General features: G+C 43.2%; 1 protein-coding gene across 11 annotated transcripts in view; it reads left to right on the top strand.

The window, feature by feature from the left end:
- Nucleotides 1-2817: 2817 nt before the first annotated feature.
- The window catches only part of LOC117900202 (putative mediator of RNA polymerase II transcription subunit 26), a 35555-nt gene continuing 18215 nt past the window's right edge, over nucleotides 2818-20157 (top strand). For 4 of the 11 annotated variants that reach the window (XM_034810471.1, XM_034810470.1, XM_034810464.1 and 1 more), the window contains exons 1-2: nucleotides 2819-2907; nucleotides 3946-4058. In XM_034810471.1, coding sequence (XP_034666362.1) covers nucleotides 3989-4058 — 70 coding nt within the window. In that variant the 5' untranslated portion in view covers nucleotides 2819-2907; nucleotides 3946-3988. Of the gene's footprint in view, nucleotides 2908-3945; nucleotides 4059-20157 lie in introns of all 11 variants that reach the window. The other 7 variants (XM_034810469.1, XM_034810466.1, XM_034810472.1 and 4 more) reach the window with 5 other exon arrangements.

Below are 20157 nucleotides of genomic sequence, written 5' to 3'. Positions count from 1 at the left end.
CTGATTTGACGGCTGTTGCGACACCGTCACGCCAAGCTAGAGCACGAGAAGGTCAGCGAGTTACTTTGAGGTACCTTTTATTTTGCCATTGCATTCACCACGCTGCTGCTTGCAAAATATATCAGAATTTCATTTTATTTATGGCTGTCCTGTGACAAGCCCAAATTTATTCACACAGAACCAAATTTCAGCGTTTAGGTCTAAAGTTTTAGGTAAAGTGAGGAATTTATGTTATAACTATTTCCGTTGCGTTCTATTTTATTGGCTCTTTTTTCTGTCTTTATCGAAAAACCTCATTAACTTAATTTATATTAGAAAGGCAACAAGCAACATGCGGCACAATGGAGGAATTTAGCCCAAAATTACTTTCAATTTATGCTCCATAAAAGTACACACAAACGCACTTTGATCCATTTATTCATGTCATTCATTTGATCACCTCATTCGAGTGAATTTTGCGTATCACTGGAGCGTTAACGGCTGCAATGAATTGGAATACAAGTAGCCAAAGTCGAACCGAACCGTATTGACAAGGGCAAGTCAATTAACGTACTGCGGCATGTGCCAAGCACCTACAAAAGTCGAAGGCACCAAAAATACAGCGACCAATCTCCATGCCAAAATTGTACAAATCAAATGACAAGAAGGTACAGAAAAATGTTGAAGGCAAACAACAAATTTTGTCGGTCTGCTGTGACGTCCTTCTCCCTATTTCTGCATTTTTAACTAATGAAATTTGTTCTTTTAAATGTGAAACGGAAATGGGGTACTAAGAGCCGAAGAGCAGATCCTTGTATGGCAGCTTAAATATTGTCACTCTACAATTTTCAATCAAATGTGATTGCCATCGTCTTACCACTTTTGATTTCTCACTCACGACCATCAAAAATCATAATTTAATGCATTGAATTTGATATTAACGCTCACAAATGCGATTGTACGTAAGTTTTAATTAAGCCTTTTTCAATTAACGCGGCCATTATTGTGTGTGGACTTTGTTGTTGTTAAAGTGCAACACTCCCAAACATTAATCGACCACAATAGACGGACTTTACGGACAAAGGAGCCGTGCCCCGAACTCCGCACAATGAAGGCCCCTTATTAATACGCTCTGCAAGTGTTTGAGTGTTGCTTGTAGGCTTGCTTGGCCATAAGCCTGTTATACAAGAAGTAATAGGGAAGTTTTCAAGGTCGGGCACACTTAACGGTGGTGCACATGAATAGATAGTTTTTTATGTGTCAACCCATGATCGCCCTCTGACGGACATCACTCGAACGAAACCATTAAAACATTATCATGAGACCCTTACACAGTTTGCAACGGTTTGCAGCTTAAATTTGGCACCGCCTATGTATAAAGTGAATGGTCAAATATTTCTGGCATTTTTGGGGCGCTGTCTGCGTCGTTTGTTTTTTTTTGGGTTTTGCAAACAGCCAAGCGACTAATTGTAAGACATTTGTAAGCACTCGTAAAGATTTGGGCTGTCGGTCGTTGGTTAATTTTTATAATTAGCACATTAAGCAGTATTATAATAATTCGTTTGTGAAATTCGTGCATTAAGGCTAATAACTACCTGCCCAACTACGACAAAGTTAAGGGAACATTGTTGAAATAGACACCAATATTTAAGCACACGCTGCGAAATACTTTCACAGTCTTATTTTTAGTTAAAATTTAAAATTTGTTAACAAAATGTAGTCCCAGTCGATTGGAATATGTTCTAGCTTGAACCACTCCTTAGTCGCTGTTAATAACCAGAAACGCAGCTGCATAGATCATAGATAAAGTCGATCGTGAAGGCCCTAAACAGAACGACCTCATGTTGGCTCAACTGTGAAATTTAGACACAACAAAAACAAATATCTGAAGCAGCACAACGCCTTGTCCTCCGCACGCAGAATAAATCGTGTGAAATACAATTCAGCAAATATGTATATAAATTAATACAGAATTAAGTAAATAATGCCCAGCCGAAGCCCAAACGGTCGCTCTTGGCTGTCGGTCGCTCGCTTTGGCCCAGTTCTTGGCCGCTGCCGTGTTTCGTGCACGGTTTCACTTTCAATTGTGGAATTAGCCAGGCTAAACACATTGAGTTTCTGATCATTGGTTTGTGGGCTTGTAACCCACCAAGGACGAATCATTCTATGCTTAACATGTGAAAGTTCACTGCCACATGGACATGGGCAAGAACATTGAAATGGTTACCAAAAGGCCTATTCTAAAACAGTGGAACATGTGCAAATAAAAAGCCTTGGGACAAACTGTTGTGCTGAAAATGAAAATGTCTGAACGGTAACAATATTTCACAATCCCCACAGCGAATACCAGACTAAGAGCTAAGAGAGACTCGGGGGAGGTGTGCAGCTTGCTGCTGAGCGGCTGAGCTGGAGTGCTGGTTTTTCGTTTGTGTTCGAGAGAAACCACCCAACTAAACAGCCTGGCAGCAGCATCTGGTTTGCAAGCGCTCGAGCACTGTGGGTCAAATTAGTAGCAATATTGCTGAATTTGAATGAAAAAATAGTAAAGAAATAAAGAATAAGAAAAGAAATTGGTGAGCAGCTCAGCTCTAGTCTTTGGCAACAATCTAAAGATAATCAAAAGATAAATGAAACAAGCTTTACTCTTACTTTCAAAAGCTTAAGAGATAGAAAAGTGCCAAAGTAAACACAAACCACGAACAACATATGAGCAGCATTAACAGCAGCAGTAACAGCAGGCTCTGTTAACTAACATTAACGCTAACAGCCACAGCCGACCACGACTCACGACGAAGTTGGTGGGCCCAAGCTTGGGGCCGAAACTTGGCGTCGCCTGTCTGAGCTTGCCGAGTGTCTTGAGACACTTGCTCCGCACAGTCGCGTTGTATAGTTGCTCCGATTAGGACGTGTGGTTCGCTCAAGCGCACGGTAAGAGGCACATTCGCGAGGGTCATTTGAATTCACTAAACGCGCTGACGCGAATATCGAAAAAAGATATCCAAATCGAGATTATTAAGTTATATGCGTATGGTGTCTGCTGCTGCTGTCTGCGACTATTGCACTCGACCAATAAATCGTACATAGAAAGCAGGCAGGCGCACAGCTGCATTGCGCGCAGAGCACCAGCCCCAGCCCACAGCACCAGCGTGTGTATCGGTGGACTCGCTTTGCTTCGAAAAGAAAGTTTTTTGCTAAATATACAAGCATCAACAAACAAACAAAAAAAATATAAAAAAATGTGCAAGTTTTGTTTTATTTTGCTTCGCATTTTCTTCGCCACACTCTAGACTCGTTCGCCGCACATCACAAAGTTTTTCCGATTTGGTAGTGCCCGCGAATACCCGTACGGCGTATGGGAAAATCTGAATCATAGCAGCAAGCGGCAGATCTTCGTTTTCGATCTTTCGTTTGTCTCTTTGCATTTATACTAAGCCTTCCTTTCGGTCATTGCAGCAGCTCAGAGTGCAAAACTGAAAATACTGAAAAAGCGCAAGAGAGAGAAACAAAAACTAAGTGTTGTAATCAGTGAACGTGTGTGTGAACTATGCATCGCCGTTGCTTCTAAGCCACAAACGAAAGCTCGAATAATAGGGGCAACAACTGCATCTACTCACAACAATACCAAAAACGAACGGATAAAGTGTAGCCACAGCCACAGCCACAGGCACAGGCACAGGCACAGCCACAGCACAAAATAAAATCCACATTCAAGAAAATTGTAACACAAGGCACGAAAACAACAACAAAATAACACAAAAAAAATCTAAATTGAAAAATTGCGAAACTGCCTTCTTAGTTATTTACCAATTGTATGCAACCGAAACAGAGCTTTTTTGTTGCAACTGCAACAGCAACTGCCTCTGCCCCTTGCTGTGGCAGACCGTGTGTGCTGTTCGCTCTGAGCTTGTCTATTGATATTTTAGGTTCTGTGAACTAACCTCAAAACACGCCAACAAAAATTTACAGTTACAGTTTAGAACAACAACAACGACGCGCAAATACCTGCAACATGGAGTTTTCAACATATCGAATGAGTTTTCTGTGGCTGCTGGGATTATGTCTACTGATATTCAAAGCAGGTAAGTCTCCCACAGTTCTTAGAGACTTTCAACTGGGGGAGAAGAGCTCTCATAGCTCTCTCTCACTCTGGGAAAGTGCTGAATCATATTTTTTAGTACGAAATGAAAGGCTCTAAGACCCCACACATGACTTGAGGATGCTGCAATAGTAGGACGCACTATTTGTGATCCAATGAACTCGAGTGAGTTGCTTGGCTGATTTCCAAGTCAATGCACTGCCCAGTTTGTGCACTCGAATTTTTAATGTTTTCGCAAACTTTTCTTTTGGGGTGGTGCTTACTCTCGTGCCTCCTGCCGCGCTGCACACGATTGAATTTCATTGGAATAATATTGTTTTGTTTCGTATTGTATGGAAGAGAAATAAGACTTGAAATGAATTTGCTGTTACCTCATTTGAGGCGATTCAAAAGAAAGTAAGAGTCACCCGAGATCTGACTTCTTTCTGTCGCTCGTATCTAAGCGGGAATCGTATATTTTATATGTGCATAAGTGTGCATGATTAACGCCTATTCTGTTTGGTCGATGAGATGATACCTCAAACATATATGCGGTACTTTGTTATGGAAATACATACACAGATGGCAGAAGAATTGAGCAGACAAACTCGTTTCGCTTTTCGGTATGCCAGTCACACAAGAAATTTGATGTCAACTCAATAATCTTTTTGGAAGAAGTCAAACCACCAGCTGGCCGGCCAGGCACTTGCTGTGATCTCAAGCGAAGTTTCCTTTCCCAAAAGAAATCCAATCCATTTGAAATTTGTTTTTACGTAAGGGGATAACTAATTAAATGTACTGTGAATACATAGCCTGATCACCTGCTCTATTTACCAGGCGAAACAATAACATAATCGAGCATTTCGAGCATAACAAGCCGAAAGCATGTCAAGCTATTGGTCAGCTGGCTCGGCTCGGGTTGTCCACTCCACGAAATGCTTGGTAATGGTAATGGACTTATGTAAGTTATGCCAATCAGCCAGCAGGCAGCTAGCAGGCTAACAACCAGCCAGCTTATGGCACAGATATTAATTGCACACAACAACACACTGCCCTGAATGGCACTGAATGAGTTGTGAATGTGAATAAATTTTTCGAGACTAAGTGAGTGAGTGAGTGTGTCGGTGTAAGCTGGCAAATTGCGGTTATAATAACTGTTAATAATTCACAAACAGTTCACTTAATTGTTTGTCCAAAAAACAAGCCGCAGGAAATCAATAATTTGATAACCAAATTGTTGTTCGATGTAATACTGCAACAGGTGGAAAAACAAGAACTGAAACTCAATCTTTGGGTCTTCGTTTGCAGTGTTTGCTTTTGGGTTTAGTGTGCGGACTTTCGTTTGTGGTTTCGCCATAACTCTCTCTCTCTCTCCAATCAAAATACAAATTAATATGAAAATTACGTGCAAGTAATTAAAAGTAAGCGCATGCACACCCACTGCTCCCCATTTGGTTGTGGCCACTGGCTCTGTCTATTTCACTTTCATTTTATCGGAACGTCAACCAAATATTTGTCAGGTATTTTACAGGTGGATAAATGGGTATGCGAAATAGGCTCAAGAGGGCACACAGCGTGGAGGAATCTAAGTGCATTAAATATGTAATTTTCCCTTACACCGTGGAGTGCACAAAAATCACAAAGCCTCACATTTCCCTTTCGTTGCTGCATATTTTAATTGAATTTCAGTTCGCTGTTGTTTCAGTATGTGAAAGCGAAAGACTTCCTTCCTAATTGATTGTTTGTTCAGCGATAAGTCGTTGCCAAAACTAAATAATTATCTTTATTGTTTTGTCACGACCCGCGAGCTTGGAAAAGAGCGTGTGAATAAAAGAGCGAGCAGTCTCCACAGGCTACACATGAACATATTTAAATATTAGAGAATGTGCGGAACTTGTCTTAACACTCGTCAATGCCAGCGTCGTTGTAATAAACGAGGCATAAAACCATTTCTTGCCACTGATGACACAATAAAACAGAAACAAATGCGTATAACACAAAGCAATAAACATAAATAAAGAGCCAAAGAAAAGCCATAAAGCATAAAGCGTAGACTGCTGACTGCTGACTGACTGAGCGGCTGAGAAAGTGACAATATTTTGAATTTCTTTGAAATAAACATACCAAAGTTTGATGTCATTTTTACAAGTTAACGAAAGGTCGCTTGTTGGGTCTGCGCTGAAGCGTTGTAGAAAATTCCACGCGTGTCGCTGGATCAGTGAAAATATTTGGAAAACTTTCCAGAGCGAAAGTAGCTAAGCGAAAGAACTGTCAGCTGTTCAGTTAATTGAATTTCCGTCCTCTGGTGATTGGGTACTTGAAGTGTCAATGCCAATGCAGTGATTGCAGCTGCCACCACGCCCCCGCCATTCAAGTGTTACCACAGGCCGCAGTCCACAGGCCGCAGTCCGCAGTCCACAGGCCACATGTCAATGCTTACCGTGCGAAAGTGTTTGGAGCATGCGGAAGACAGTCATTAAATTACTTGGCTAGGCTCTTCGAATGTAGAGTGTAATGTGAACGCTTTATTCATGTACACTCTACACTGGCATGGCGCAACTTTGTTTTGCATGCAATCACTGAGCACTAACGGGCTCGAGTGCTCGGTGCACTTTCGCTTTCTCATACGGGCTAGAGTTTCCACACAGTGCCGTGGCAGTGCCTCGATTTCGATTAGGATTTCGAAAGGCTACGCTCAATTTGAGTTAGATTTGGAGGCATAAATATTTGATGGGTCCTAAGAGCACCCAACACCCCCCTATGCTTAACGATTGCCCTAAGAGCTCTCAAAGGTCTTAATGATGTTGCTCACCTTGAAATGCACATGTCTTACCGTAGCTGCAAATTATATTCGCTCTTGCAATGAGCAATCTATTAAAGCATTGCCCCAGCCCCGACAAGCATCCATAACCAATGTGAATAGAGCTTTGACGTTTGTATGCGTCGCGTCGTGGCATTACATGAGGCCCGACGACGCTGCCCGGGCTGCTCCACTTAACACTCTCACACCTGCCACTGCCCCTGCCCGTGCCCGTGCCCCTGCGCCGTGCCACGGCCAAATATTTCTCTTTTTTTCTTTCACTGCTACAACACTTCAACAACAATGCCTCTAGCAGCTGAAATGTTGTATGTGGATTGCGTAAAAGACTTTTAATTTTTATGATTATTTTATGCGTATTTCACATTCACGCCACGTTGCATTCAACACACATAGACACCCGAGCTGCATGCCACTGTAATTGATTAGACAGGCGGTGTGGCTCCTCGCTGGACATTCTATTTGGTGTTACACATTGTGCCATCACAATGCGAAATCACAAAGCCACACGCTCGGCTTGACTTGTGTGGAAATATGATGCAAAGTTGGACATTACATCTCAATAAGGAGTAAGCAAATGAGACAATGTCAGGGTATATTTGCACAGAGATACCTGAATATACATACATACATATCAGCTAATGCTCTAAATGTTTAAAATTTCATGAGTACTTAGTTCTGGGGCATCATTCCTCATCTATTCTCTACATTATATTAATGAAAATAAGTTGTGACGCGTGCGTAGCGTCTCACAACATTCCCCCTCGTTTTTGTTTGGCTAAAGCGTGGTCCTGTTATTTTTGTAGTTTATGCGCTCCTCACGAATACGAATTTATATGTATATATAAAATTCATTAAAATCGAAGGTCGAAGAGAGAAAAAGGTGTCAAAAGCAAAGCATAAGCATCGTGTAGTCCACACCAGGCACCTATCTGCATGTTATTTCTGTCTGTTTTGCTCAGCCGCAATCGTAACCCTAGTTTGTTGACTGTGGCGACATGAGCAAGCATACCACGTATGCGTGAAGCCATTTCAAATGAAGCAAAAACCAAAAAGTGCATGGAACTTAAGGTCCAAATCATGGTATGCATATTTGTGGATCAGTGAAAAGACAAAGTGAGACTATGGCGACGCTTGTTCTTGTCAGCATAATCACGGAATCATTTGCAAGGCATGCAAGGTCATTCCGGAACCATATTTTAATAGTTTTAGAAAGGTAAACATATTTATAAATAGCTTTTGATTGTTATTTTGGGCGGACACGGATCAATATTTCAAGGTCACTTGTTGATAATAATGCCCAGAGTCCGGTAATCTTACATGTACATACATATGTCTCCCCCTTATTAATGAACCTCTGCAGGCAGTAACAAGAATGAAAGTAAAAGTGATATTCGCCCCCCATCCCTGCTCTCCAGGCACAGCACGGGTCGTCCATGCGGCTTGCGGCTGTTTTCATTGTCTCCTTTATGGGCAGATAAATGAACAAACTGGATTTTGCGCAGATGCTCGATTCAACGACCTTGATGCGATTGCCGTTGCTGTTTTACTTTTGTTGTTTTATGGACGCTTGCTTTGTAGGTTCAAGTCTGAATTAAGGCTCAAGGCTGCCAAGGGTAAAACAGCTGGCCTACTGCTTCCGCTCCAGCTCCAGCTCCGCCTACTCCTTCTCCTACTCCCACCTCCTACAATGCGCATCGTTTTTCATTTTTAATTCAATTTTTCAAATATTTTGCTGCAATGCATGTGCTGTTCACCTTTCACTTTCACCAGCAGCTGTGGCTGTGGCTGTTGTGCGTGCTAGCTAGGCCCGCGTAAAGAGCGATGGCGGCCGACACTGACAATATGTTTTTGGTGGTGTTAATCGATTAGTCTGTTGCATAAGCACATCTGTGTCTCATCTTCAGCGTTAGGAGCCTCACTTAATTAATTGTTCAGTGTCAAATGCAGGACTGCAGAGCTTCACAGTCGATTACGCATGATTCGGTCGCAGCGAACTCAAAGCGAAGCTTTCAACATGCACATCACTGCTCTATTAATCATTGAGAAATACATATATAAAGCATTGGCTTGCTCTCACAGCTGAAGCTTGCAACGGTTTCAAGCCTGAATGCATTTCTATGCTTTTACACACACACTCACCCGAAGTGAGAAGAGAGCAGAACAAAGAGGAGATCGCGAGAGCGAGAGCGAAGAAGCGTCAGCAGACGCCGCTGAGAGAGCTTTCGGCAATGAGTTGTCACATTTTGCGTCGGCATTTCAATGCAACTGAAATAAGTCGTAGTTTCATAAGCCGTTTCAACATATTGAAGAAATAATTAAATTAAACAACCATTATATGCTAAATATCTACACAATAAACAAACAACAACAAATGTATGTATTCAGATGTACGCTCACCATTTACTTTCTGAAATGTAGCTTTACCCAATCATCTCTTTGTTTTTGCTCATTTAAGAGCAGAGTGCGTGGATGATGCATATTTCTGGTAGTTTTGCCGTTTTGCCATTTTCACTGTTCGACTGGTGCGGTCATTCGGGTTTTTTGCACCACACGCCGATGCTGCTGATTTGCTGCCTGATGGCAACGGGGACTGGAAGTCCACGCCACGCCACAATTAAATTTTCAATGTCAGCGGAGGAGGAGGTGGAGGAGGAGTGTTGATGGTGGGAAACGGGATACTCGCTCTCCCAAGCAACTAGTTTCCTATGCAACCGATAGTTTGATGACTTTCCATCGAGTGGGGTGGACTTCTTGATTTTTTTGTCAAATCGATAATTGGTGGTGAAGGAGGCTATTGACTGTTGAGTGAATGTTTTCTGTACACAGAGGACAACAAAACACAATGCCGTCTGTCTTCGACTGTCTCTGCACACGTTTTTTCTCTCCTTTTTGCTGGACTTTGGCAGCGGCGACTCATCTAACAGGCTCCCCATTTAGGCACCAGCTCTAAACAATAATTAATTTAAATACTCGCAATATGCCGGTTTCATCTTGTGTGTTCTTTTGTTTTTTGTTTTAATTGTTTATTAACTCGTTTAACTCTGATCATTATTGCTTTCCAGTTGCAGCTACGTAACGGTATTTTCACTTGCAATGTTTGTTTTGATTAACTGGTTCCACAACTCATTATTGAGAGATCATTGATCATCGATTATTGCTAATTTCAATAGTCAAATATTATCTTTTTGAATGTAGAACTCGTGAGTTCAAATAGTTGCAGGTGGGCGCACTCGAATGTTATTTGTTCTAAGGCAATTCGACTAGACATGGTCGCTACTTTAGTTGTGGTTACTGTCGATTCTGTTCCACAAAAGTTGACATTTAAGCGGCAGCGCTGTAATTTGCATTGTCACAGCTGCCGCCGCCGCAGCCGCCCATGAGCAGCTGGCGCATTGGGGTGTGGTCCGCACTCAGCGTGGGAAAATTATCGTGTATGCCTGTCAGATAGATACTCACACAGAGCAGCAGTTCAATGTCGTGTATCCCATTTGTCTAGCTCGCCAGCACAGATTTTGATGAATTTATTGCTAGGTGCAAGCGCAGTCCCTAGGTGCAAAACCCACAGGAAAACATGTCCACAGAAGGGTTCAAGATACAATGGAAAAGATAAAGTGATCATCCCGAGACAGTCGTACGCCTGCGTATAAAATATTTCAATTGTTGCTGGTACTTCAAAAAGGCCATAAATTTATGGTGGAGTGGCCCTGGCGAAGGCGTCGTCATACAGAGGATCGTGTAGGACTTGCTACCAATATACTTTACTTTTGCTGACAGCAGACAAGCAATGCGGATTCCGCAACAGAGTGCCAGGCCCGCCTTCTTGTACCTTATGCGAGATGCTTTTTGGCTGATTGCATGCCAACCATAATTCTGCACTCTACGCAGCCTCCTCTCGTGCCTTATTCGTGTCCTACGCTGGCGTATTCTACACTGAAGTTCGCACCGCATAATTCATAGATGTGACACCGATAAGCAGCGCGTACATGTTACCCAGCGAATCGTAACTTATGACACTGAAATGCATTTCTGCAAAGGCAAATTATTGGTTTCTTCTTGATTGAAAGCAATAATTTGCCAGCAGGTAAATACCAGATTTGGATTTGAATGACTGATGACTTATTGTTGGCCTTGAAACGGAGCTCATGCCGAACTTCTTGTTACACAAGCAGCATTGGTGGAAACAGCATTTCAAATACGCATAATTTATCGAAAACTCCACGAAATGCTAGACGGACACAATCGAGCAAACCGGCTAGTGAGCCAGCGAACAAATGATATCCGCTTAGGCATGTACATATGTATTAGACACTCATTAGTCATTGAGTTATTAAAAGACTTTGGCAAAGTTAACGAAAATATGAAGAAATGCCCAACAGTCAGGTGAAGTACCCAAAACATTTGGGTATTAACGTTTAACGTTAAACGCTTAAAGACGGAATCGTTCGTGCATGTTTCAAGTGTCAGTCACGAGAATAGAAACTCAGACTGAAGCTCAAGTTCACAGCTGAAAATGTAGACCACTTCTGTCAGAAGACATCCAAAAATATGTCCTTGAATTTTGCTTTTCAAATGATAAAATTATTTCTGCTAATATCAATCCTGTCTAAAAAACATTTTGATCCGGCGCATCTCTGCACACAAATACTCACACTCGTCTGCCCAGCGCATGTTTTGGGTTTTTTTGTTTTCTTCAACATTTTTGTGTTGTATTTTTTTGGTTTTGATTAGTTTGGGTGTTTGGCTTTGCCTTCTGCTTAATAATTGTTGCCTTCGCAGTGCTTGTGTGTGTTGCCAGTTAGACATCTTGATTAGGAGCTGTGTTAATGAAGCTTTGTCGTATCGGACGTGAACACACGCAGACTGAAATGCCACACTGGAAGCCACACACGGTACCATGAAATTTATTGGGTTAATAATTTAAAGTCTTGTTGCTGTGCTGGAAGGTACGCACATGGTTGGTAAGCGCTTTAAGGGCTCCCTCAGCGATTCCCTTATCCCCTCCTTTAATCTTGTGTTCTGTAGACAGAACCTCTTACAGCGAAACTCCATTTAGTTAATTACGAACGCAGCCTAAAAGCCTTTTCGGGTTCTGCGCGTCATTTGCGGAATGGCAGCCATAGCTAAGCGCAAGTACAGCAACGTTCAATGTGACATTTAAAACAAAGACCCCAAGCTATTATTTGGTTAACTCCTTGACGGTCATGGTCATGGCGAAAGCTTGTGATTTTGTAATAAGCGATGGTTTAACCAGTCACAAGCCAAACAGCAGTTGATGCAACATCGGGACTCAGCCTGTTTTTCGCTTTTTATAATATTTCACTTTGGTGCACTGCTGGTGTAACTGGTTGCTGTTTGCTTTTACCTGCCAAACGTGTGGCAGCGGTTCAAGTTCAACGACAGGGCTGGTCCATGGCATCACCGGCAGACAAAGCCGCGAGTCAAAAGCGTTTTGAAAACTCTCCAAATGGCTGGAAAATGTTTATAGCAGCTTCTCTGCTTTGCCATTTTTCAATTTGGTTCGTTAGTATTTGATTTCATGTAAATAAACGCTCATCGTTATTTATTTTTTCATTTAAAGTTATTTTGACAGCACTGTGAAAAGGTGAGGGTCAGCTATAGCCGTTAGCGAGAGGAATTTTCAATGCTGATTGGTGACTTATTGAGTTTAGATCCCTCCGAAATTCTGTTTAGACATGTCACACCCTAGCCATACAACAGCTAGTTTCTGTAGAACGAATCGAATCACTGTTGAGTGCTCCCCACATTACCATATTTAACATTTAAATTGCACTTACAACCTTGGCATCGTTTCAGCGCACAAAGAGAACAAAGTCCCATGAAACAGAAACAGAAACAGAAGCAGCAAACAAACACAAACACAATCGAGAACAATCCACAGAGAATGTGCACACTCGAGTACATATTCAGAAATTAGAACTTTACAATCACGATCTGAGCGATCTGAGCGACCTGAGCTCTCTGGCTGCATATATATTATTAATTTGATGCATTTAACTCTACAAATGTGGCTGGCTGCAGGGTGCGTGCTGCGCTGCTGCACTTTAGTTGCAAGCAAAAAGTTGATGGCATTAAGGCAAGTTTGTTGCCTAAGTCTTTTGTTTTAGTGGCACTCGTGGGGAAGCAGCTGGGCTCTGGTTTTAATTGGTTCACATTATTTATAAGCAAGCAACCAGATTCTCTATACGCCATACGCTCTAATGAATTCCGCAACACAAGACACTCCCTCGAGCTAGTTTTTCTGCTCCAAGCCTGGGAACTCAAGACACAAACCAATCAACCATTGGAGCTCCGCTCCAAAGCTCAGAGCTCACAGCTCACAGTCTCTCTGTTGGGTTTTGCTGTTACACTTAATTCAACAAATTAGTGCACCAAAATGGAATTGAATTGCGCCCAAAGGCAGCGGATTTTGTGTTGATCTGTTGCATAACGCCTAAACGAGATGTCGAGTCGCCTTCAGCTCTTTGGTGCTCGCTCTCCGGTGGGCGTTGACTCGCTTTTCGCTTTTCAACGTTCTTTCAGTGCCCAGGAATGGCCACTCCAAATGAAATAATTATCCAGCCACTCTGCAGCAGCAGCAACCTTTCGATTTTGGGGCTTGGGCTTGGGCTTGGCATTCATGTGGAGCGTTTACTGGTCTTGAGGCCTTTAGTTTCAAGTGTCATGACTCATTGGCACTGGATTTTGATACCAATCTCTTTTGTCTGCCACATGAAATATTACTGGCAAGAACTTACTGATTCTGGTTTTCCTTGGCCGGCGAAAACGTTCCTTTTTTGGGTGGTACTCCACTTATGATCGCTGTCAAATGGGGGAATACTTTGCCCAAAGGGTGAAAACCCAAGCAGACTTCTGGCAAATTGCGTTGGTTCTATGATAATTTTTATACCTAAACTTTGAACTAAAAATCGTACCTTTACATGACCCAAATTGGGACCAAACCGAACCAAGTGCTGGTGTCAATTAGCTCCAATAAAAATCTTATTGTCTTGGCATAATTGTTTTTGCTTTTGTTATTGCTGCTGTTATGCCAGTAATTGGTGTTCTCAGTTAAGCACTTTGTTGCTGTCTTGTACGGCTTATGGCCGACCTCGACGAGACGAAAACGCCGACGCAGAGAGCCGACTTATAAACCATAATAGTTATTGTTTCATTTGCTGCAAGTTATTGTTGGTGATCTCTGGCGCAATCTGAACAGCAGCGGTTGCCTTTTATGGTCAGGCGGGCAAAGGCGTTGTGTGACCCTGAATGGGTTTCTGACTAGATTCTGAAAGCTACACGAACGCGCTTAAGCATTACAAATAAGATCCAAATGTCACTCAATAGAAACCCAGTTTCCCTCTCGTAAAGGGAAAAAGTGCCAAGAGTATCTTTGCTTAATTATTTTTGCGACAAAACGGCTACAAGTCTCATTAAGATAGTGTATCAGAAAACATGCAAGTCAGGCGCATTGTGGCATAAACTATTTTGCATATTATTCCGTTTCGATTTTGGGCACACCCAAAATGTGCCATGCAGCAAGCAGGCGGCAGGCAGGCAGTCCACAGCCACGCCGCTCACTTTTTGGTTTCGATTCTAATGCCACAAGTCGCCAGCAAGCTCATTGCGCTGCCTTTATGCCTTTCTGAATTCGGCATAAGCCAAAGCTGAATGTCGTTAGCTTGCGCCCACAATTACATTTACGCGAACAGGCAATGCTTTGGGCTGCTCCATTTTTAATCTTTTATGTACAAAAAAATAATAATTGCAAATTACAAATGCTATAAATATGAAGGATATGCTCAGGGATATTCTTGCTTATAATAACTTGTACGAGCTTTGTTTTAATTTAATTTGTAAGTTACTTTTTAGTAATTTGGCTCACCCACACGCGAACAAATGTACATGAAACATTCGTTGAACAAAACGTTTGCAGCAATTACATTTTTTGTTTGACTTGCTCTGGGCTGGGCTGGGCTCTGCTGAAATGGACTGCACTTGGGCCTGGGCTGGGCGTTTGTTTTGCAGTTCCGAAGCGGAGCTGTGGCCTTTGTGCTTTGCTTTTGGCATTTGAGTTTATGGCGTGCAGCAAGCGTGCGCTGATCCGCTTTAGTGCCGCTGAACTCCTAGTCAGCCAACAAATGAAAGGCATGAATTACGACTAGCCGCTTGTAGAATTTGCTTCCACATTTATTCACATGCATGAGGTGCATTTCTCTGCAGCGGGCATCAAAATACTTAATGAAACGCAAAATGTAAAATATTGGTTAATAAACAAATGTGGAAACACACATGGAAGCCGAGCAACTGCCAGTCCCATGAGAAAACAATGCGAACAGTTTCTGTTTTCCTGCCTAGACTCCCCCACATTAAGTGACTGCTGGCTGGGTCTGCCCTGCACGGCCTAGACCTGAGCTCTCGCAGCTCGGAGCTCGGAGCTGCCGTGCGAAAATTTGCAATTCAAATTGCATTTTCGCTGCTATTGCTGGCTCGAACTCGCAAATGTATACCCTGCAACGGTAACTGCCCGAGGCTGGGAATGTTAATTACGAGCTGCGTTTTAATATCGTGCAGTAGGTGTGTAACGGCAACAAGTCAAACAGTAGACAGAAAGCCAGCCGCTGCCGCATTATGATAGTCATACCACCGCCGCTTACATCATAACCACCGGCACAGCCATCGCAGCCAAAGCCATCGATTTGTGCCCGGCTCTTGACTGCACTTATTGTTGTACGAAAATGCTTTAAAACGTGCTCCGACGAGCGTTTCTGCCTGACTCTGACCTGGCCAAAGACCTTACCCACGCACTACGCAGTCTCTTCCCCAGTCTCTTCCTCGTCTCAGCTAAGTGTATCAGCAGTCACGACCAAAGTCTCGCAGTGGGTCGTAGATTTTCTACCACAGCTTCAACCTCGCGTCACAGCAGCTTGTGCGCAAAATGTTTTTATTATTATTTATTACGATATTGCGACAGTTTAATGTAATTTCTTTTCGAATGCGGAAGATTTCAATTTCCAGTTGCAGTTGCGTACGTAATCGTGCAGGGCACTTTTTTCTGTATTCAGATTGGGATTCATTTTCTGAAGATGCACTCGAAATGGAGCTCAAGCAGTGGAGAGCGAATGTGTGTGAAAGAGCGATGTGGGAAGCGACTAAATGATGCTAAGTTTGCTGCAAAATTTACCAATTCCAGTATAGCCAGCTGCCGACATAGAATCCACTCGCTCCACTTAAAATAAAGACATTGAAATGTTTCTGTTCCGCCCAGCTGTCCAACAGCAGGTGGCATTAATCAAGCAGCGGCCTAAGTGCACTCCGGACCACGCCTTTGCGCCGCTACCGATGCTACGACATGAGCGATGGAGTGCCAAAAGTCATCACGTCAACACACAGCAGCATGACAAGCCATAAAGCTGCAACCCATAACGCACAGCCAAGTGGTAAGGTAACTCTTGGTATTTGATGGGTGCCAGACCGCACGAGTGCAATTACCGCCTCACAATGTGAAATGCAGGGGCGTCGTCCTACCGTTTCGATTGGCAGCAGCCCGAAAATGCATATTGGCTAATTATTTTAGCCACCCGAAACCTGCAAACTCGTGAAAAGCGGAAGTGACAATTCGGGAAGACAATGCAGCGGAAATTGTAAATTAAGTAAAGAAAGTTGAATACATTTTGATAAAGGTATTTTGATGGAATTTTCAAGCAAGTCCACGAGCAATCTCCATTCTATTTGCTCGTTCCATAAATCTCGTGATAAATCTGCAACACGTTTTATGCGAGAGAAGTGTGCCACAGCCACAGTGAGGGAATGTAAAACAGTAGACACGAAGCCAACAAAAAATGTACAACTGTTGCCCTGGCAACAAAGATTTCCGGCACTATCAAGTTGTTGCGCTGCTGCCTGGTTGTAAGCAGACTGTTACGGCTGTGGTCTTTGGTCTGGTCTGGCCTGGTCATTGTTGCAATGTCTGGAGTTGCCCTGGTGCTTATCAAAATCATTTAAATGAAAGTGAAAGGAAAATTGTTATTGCCACTAAGCTTTTATGACTACCCGTCGCTGGCCATGTCAGCCTCAAATTTGTCGCTGGCATGTCCAATGCAAGTGCTCGGGCTTACGTGTGTGAGTATGGCTTTTGGCCGATCATTAAAGCTTAACTATTTTACCATTAGTTTTTGATCAAATATTTGTATTTCTGTGGGTACTTTCAGACAGCCATGCCATGTCTTGAGGCTTAGCTATAACAAATATGATTTACTAGCAAAAGAAAAATATGTTTTAATGTATCAATAATGTATGTACATAAAACAGCATACAGGAGGCTGCAGCACAAAACATTTGCTTGTCTCTGGGGTCAACTATTACACGATTCGCTTGTTAGCGGCAATTTTGTGGTGCCCCAACTGACAGACACGAGTACCTTGACCTGTGTGCATGTGTGTTACGGGTATGAGGATGCCAATGGGGCAGATGTACTCTTACTCGTTTGCACTCAGCGGGGCGAGTGGGGCGTTTTCCTTTCAAATTGAATTGAACGCTCAGATGGTAAACGGTAAACAGCCAAACAAACGGCAGACCGCTGAAGCAGAAATTGTTTGCTGTATGCAAATATGTTGCTGGCTTACGGTTATCCACACACTTTGTAAGTGTGTTTCCTTCGTGTTGTCTATTTTTGATGTTCCGCGAAATTTACGGTTTGTTGCCTTTGCAATTTGTTACTGCCATCGCCCACTACTTTGTTTTCCTCTCTGATCTCTGCTGGGTCGTCGCTGCCGCCTGGGGATAGACCATGACCTTCGCGGGTATGAGGTTGGTTGGGAGGTTAGGCTGTCTTCATCTTTTCATCTGCTTGCTTGCTGATGCTGCTGGCTAAGATGCGTCGCCGCGGTCAAGGCAAACTTAAAATGAGTATTTTGGTGGGTACATACAAACATACATATGAACATATCTTTTGTATATTAATATTGTTTGCAGTGTATTTTTGGTTATGCACCACGAAATTGCCTGCAGTATTCACTTTCATTGTCTGCTTTGCACTTTACCGTTTGTTATTGGTGACTCATACCATCGCCATGCACGCACCGACTTGCTTGTCACCAGTTTTTGTCGTAGCTGCGTTGTTGTTGGTGTTTGAGAGAGCGAGCGCAGGGAGAGCGATGATGTTCAAGAACAGAACAAAAGGGAGATGGTAATTAGAGACCAGCGTGCGAGCGTGTTGATCTGCAGAAAGCTGCTTGGTTAGAAAGAGAGAGCGAGAGCTACAAGCTGCAGGCAGTGAGAGTTTAAAAGGGATGGTTCTCGATGCTCTCAGAACTGTTGTGTAACGGAACAGTTGCTCGCAGGCGAATTCTGCCAACTGTGAGAGCTCTGAAATGGAGAACAACGAAAGCGTGAGCACTGACACGAACCCTGTCAATAATTATATTCTGAATTAAATACATATGTATGTCATCATTGGCATATTGCATATTGCAATATTGCAATTGTGTGCACAGGAAAGATATGGAAAAGTAGCGTGGAGATCTGTGACGAAACCAAGCTGAAGCACAGCGAAGCAACGCAACAAAACATTAGCAGCAGATCGCCCTCAAGCCAAAGACATTTTGCAAAATCACAAAAACAGTGTCGTATTTGTGGAGCAAATTACGCGTTTTGCCTCAGTTAGCTGCATTCTCCCAGTTACCGTTCCCAGCACACCAGAGCCCAGACCCGAGACAATCTCTATCTAGAGTCTACTGACTGTCACCGCCCAGACTGTGGCTAGCGGCTGCGATTATTGCAGTCCAACTATGTATTGGCAATTGTGAATGCGACACACGAAGCGCGGACGTTGCTTAGCACATAAATTCGAGTAGTTGCAGTTGCAGTTGCAGTAGCCACAGTGACTGTCCGGCTGGCCCGCTGGCCAAGTCGATGCACAACTAAGCGAAAGTGATCGATTTTGCAGTAGGCGTGGCTCTGAGTGGGCCTTGCGCCACAATGTGGCGTTGTCGTTGGCGGCGGCTGTACGTCGCGTGGTCTAGTTGCTGCCACTAGCAAAAAAAAAAAAGATCTCAGATACTAGCTGCAACTCGAACATACTGCTGCTGCTGCTGCTATGAATGGCTTGTTGTGTGCCGCGCCGCGCCGCAGTGTGCTGTGCTGTGTGTCTGTCGGTTATGCAACATTCTCGGTTTGACCCACTTTCCCGATCGCTGAAGTTTTTCTTGAATTTTTCTTCTTTTTGTCGCGAATGCTGGGCAGCATTCACTTTAGGCAACTTAAATGCAAATATAGTTTATGCACGTAGATTGCTGGAACAACATTGGGACATATTGGGGAACAGACTAAAGGAATCCATTGGTCACGGGCCCCACCAACAGTTCCTGCTCCAGTTCCAATTTTTTGTTGGAATTCCAAACGACACAACGGGAGCAACGAGCATATTTTCAGAAAATTATTTGAAAGTTTGCTGCCAATTAACATTTTGAAAAGCTGCCCGAATGTTGATAAAATCGTGTGCCACAAGTGTCATATTGCCGCAGTCATAACGAGAGAGCAAAACTGGCGTGCTGTGTGCTGTGTACCCTGTGTGCTGCTGCGTGCCCCGACAGTCAAGCAGTTTTGCGTGTACAACCGCCGACATATACAGGTGGCTACTGAGGGGATCATGGGGCCATTCCGCTCTATGCCGTGGTGCCTTTTTTGGCTGGGCAGCTTGCCCGCAATTTGCGCAATGTTTATGACAGAATTCTGGAACGAAAGCAACGTACAAATTACTGCCAATAATTAACTGATCAATTGGCACAACCGAAACCGACATAAACACATTAACAACCTTAGAAATAATGTTTAAATGCTTTCTATCCATAGCTTAATCCCAGGTCTGGTCTCTGCAGCTAAGTCTCGCCCCTGCGCTGCCATGGGTGGCTGTGGTGACGGCAAATTTGAACATTCTCCTCCAAATAGTTGAAAGAAAAAGCGAAAAACCAGTGCACAGTGCACATTGTACACTATATATTGTCGATTGTGTGTGTGTGTGTGTGTGTTATACATTGTGCACAAAGCCAGTCGATAGTCATGTTGCATAATAGCCAAAAAGCTTTGCGAGCCACAGAGCTCTACTTAGTATTTGAATGTGGCCGACGGCTTTGAAAAGGAAAGCAATCGGGCAAGAGGTACCGAGATACGAGACACGAGGCACGGGGGCATGAGGCATGTGGCAAGAGTAAGCGCTGCATATTTCCTGTTTTGTGGTACACACAGAAAATAGGTTCACTGCTGCTACTGCTGCTTATTTCATGTT

This window comes from Drosophila subobscura, chromosome U (genome assembly GCF_008121235.1).
Source record: "Drosophila subobscura isolate 14011-0131.10 chromosome U, UCBerk_Dsub_1.0, whole genome shotgun sequence".
Taxonomy (NCBI): Eukaryota; Metazoa; Arthropoda; class Insecta; order Diptera; family Drosophilidae; genus Drosophila; species Drosophila subobscura.
The sequence above is the reverse complement of the archived record's forward strand: the minus strand, read 5'-3'. Positions and strand labels throughout refer to the sequence as shown.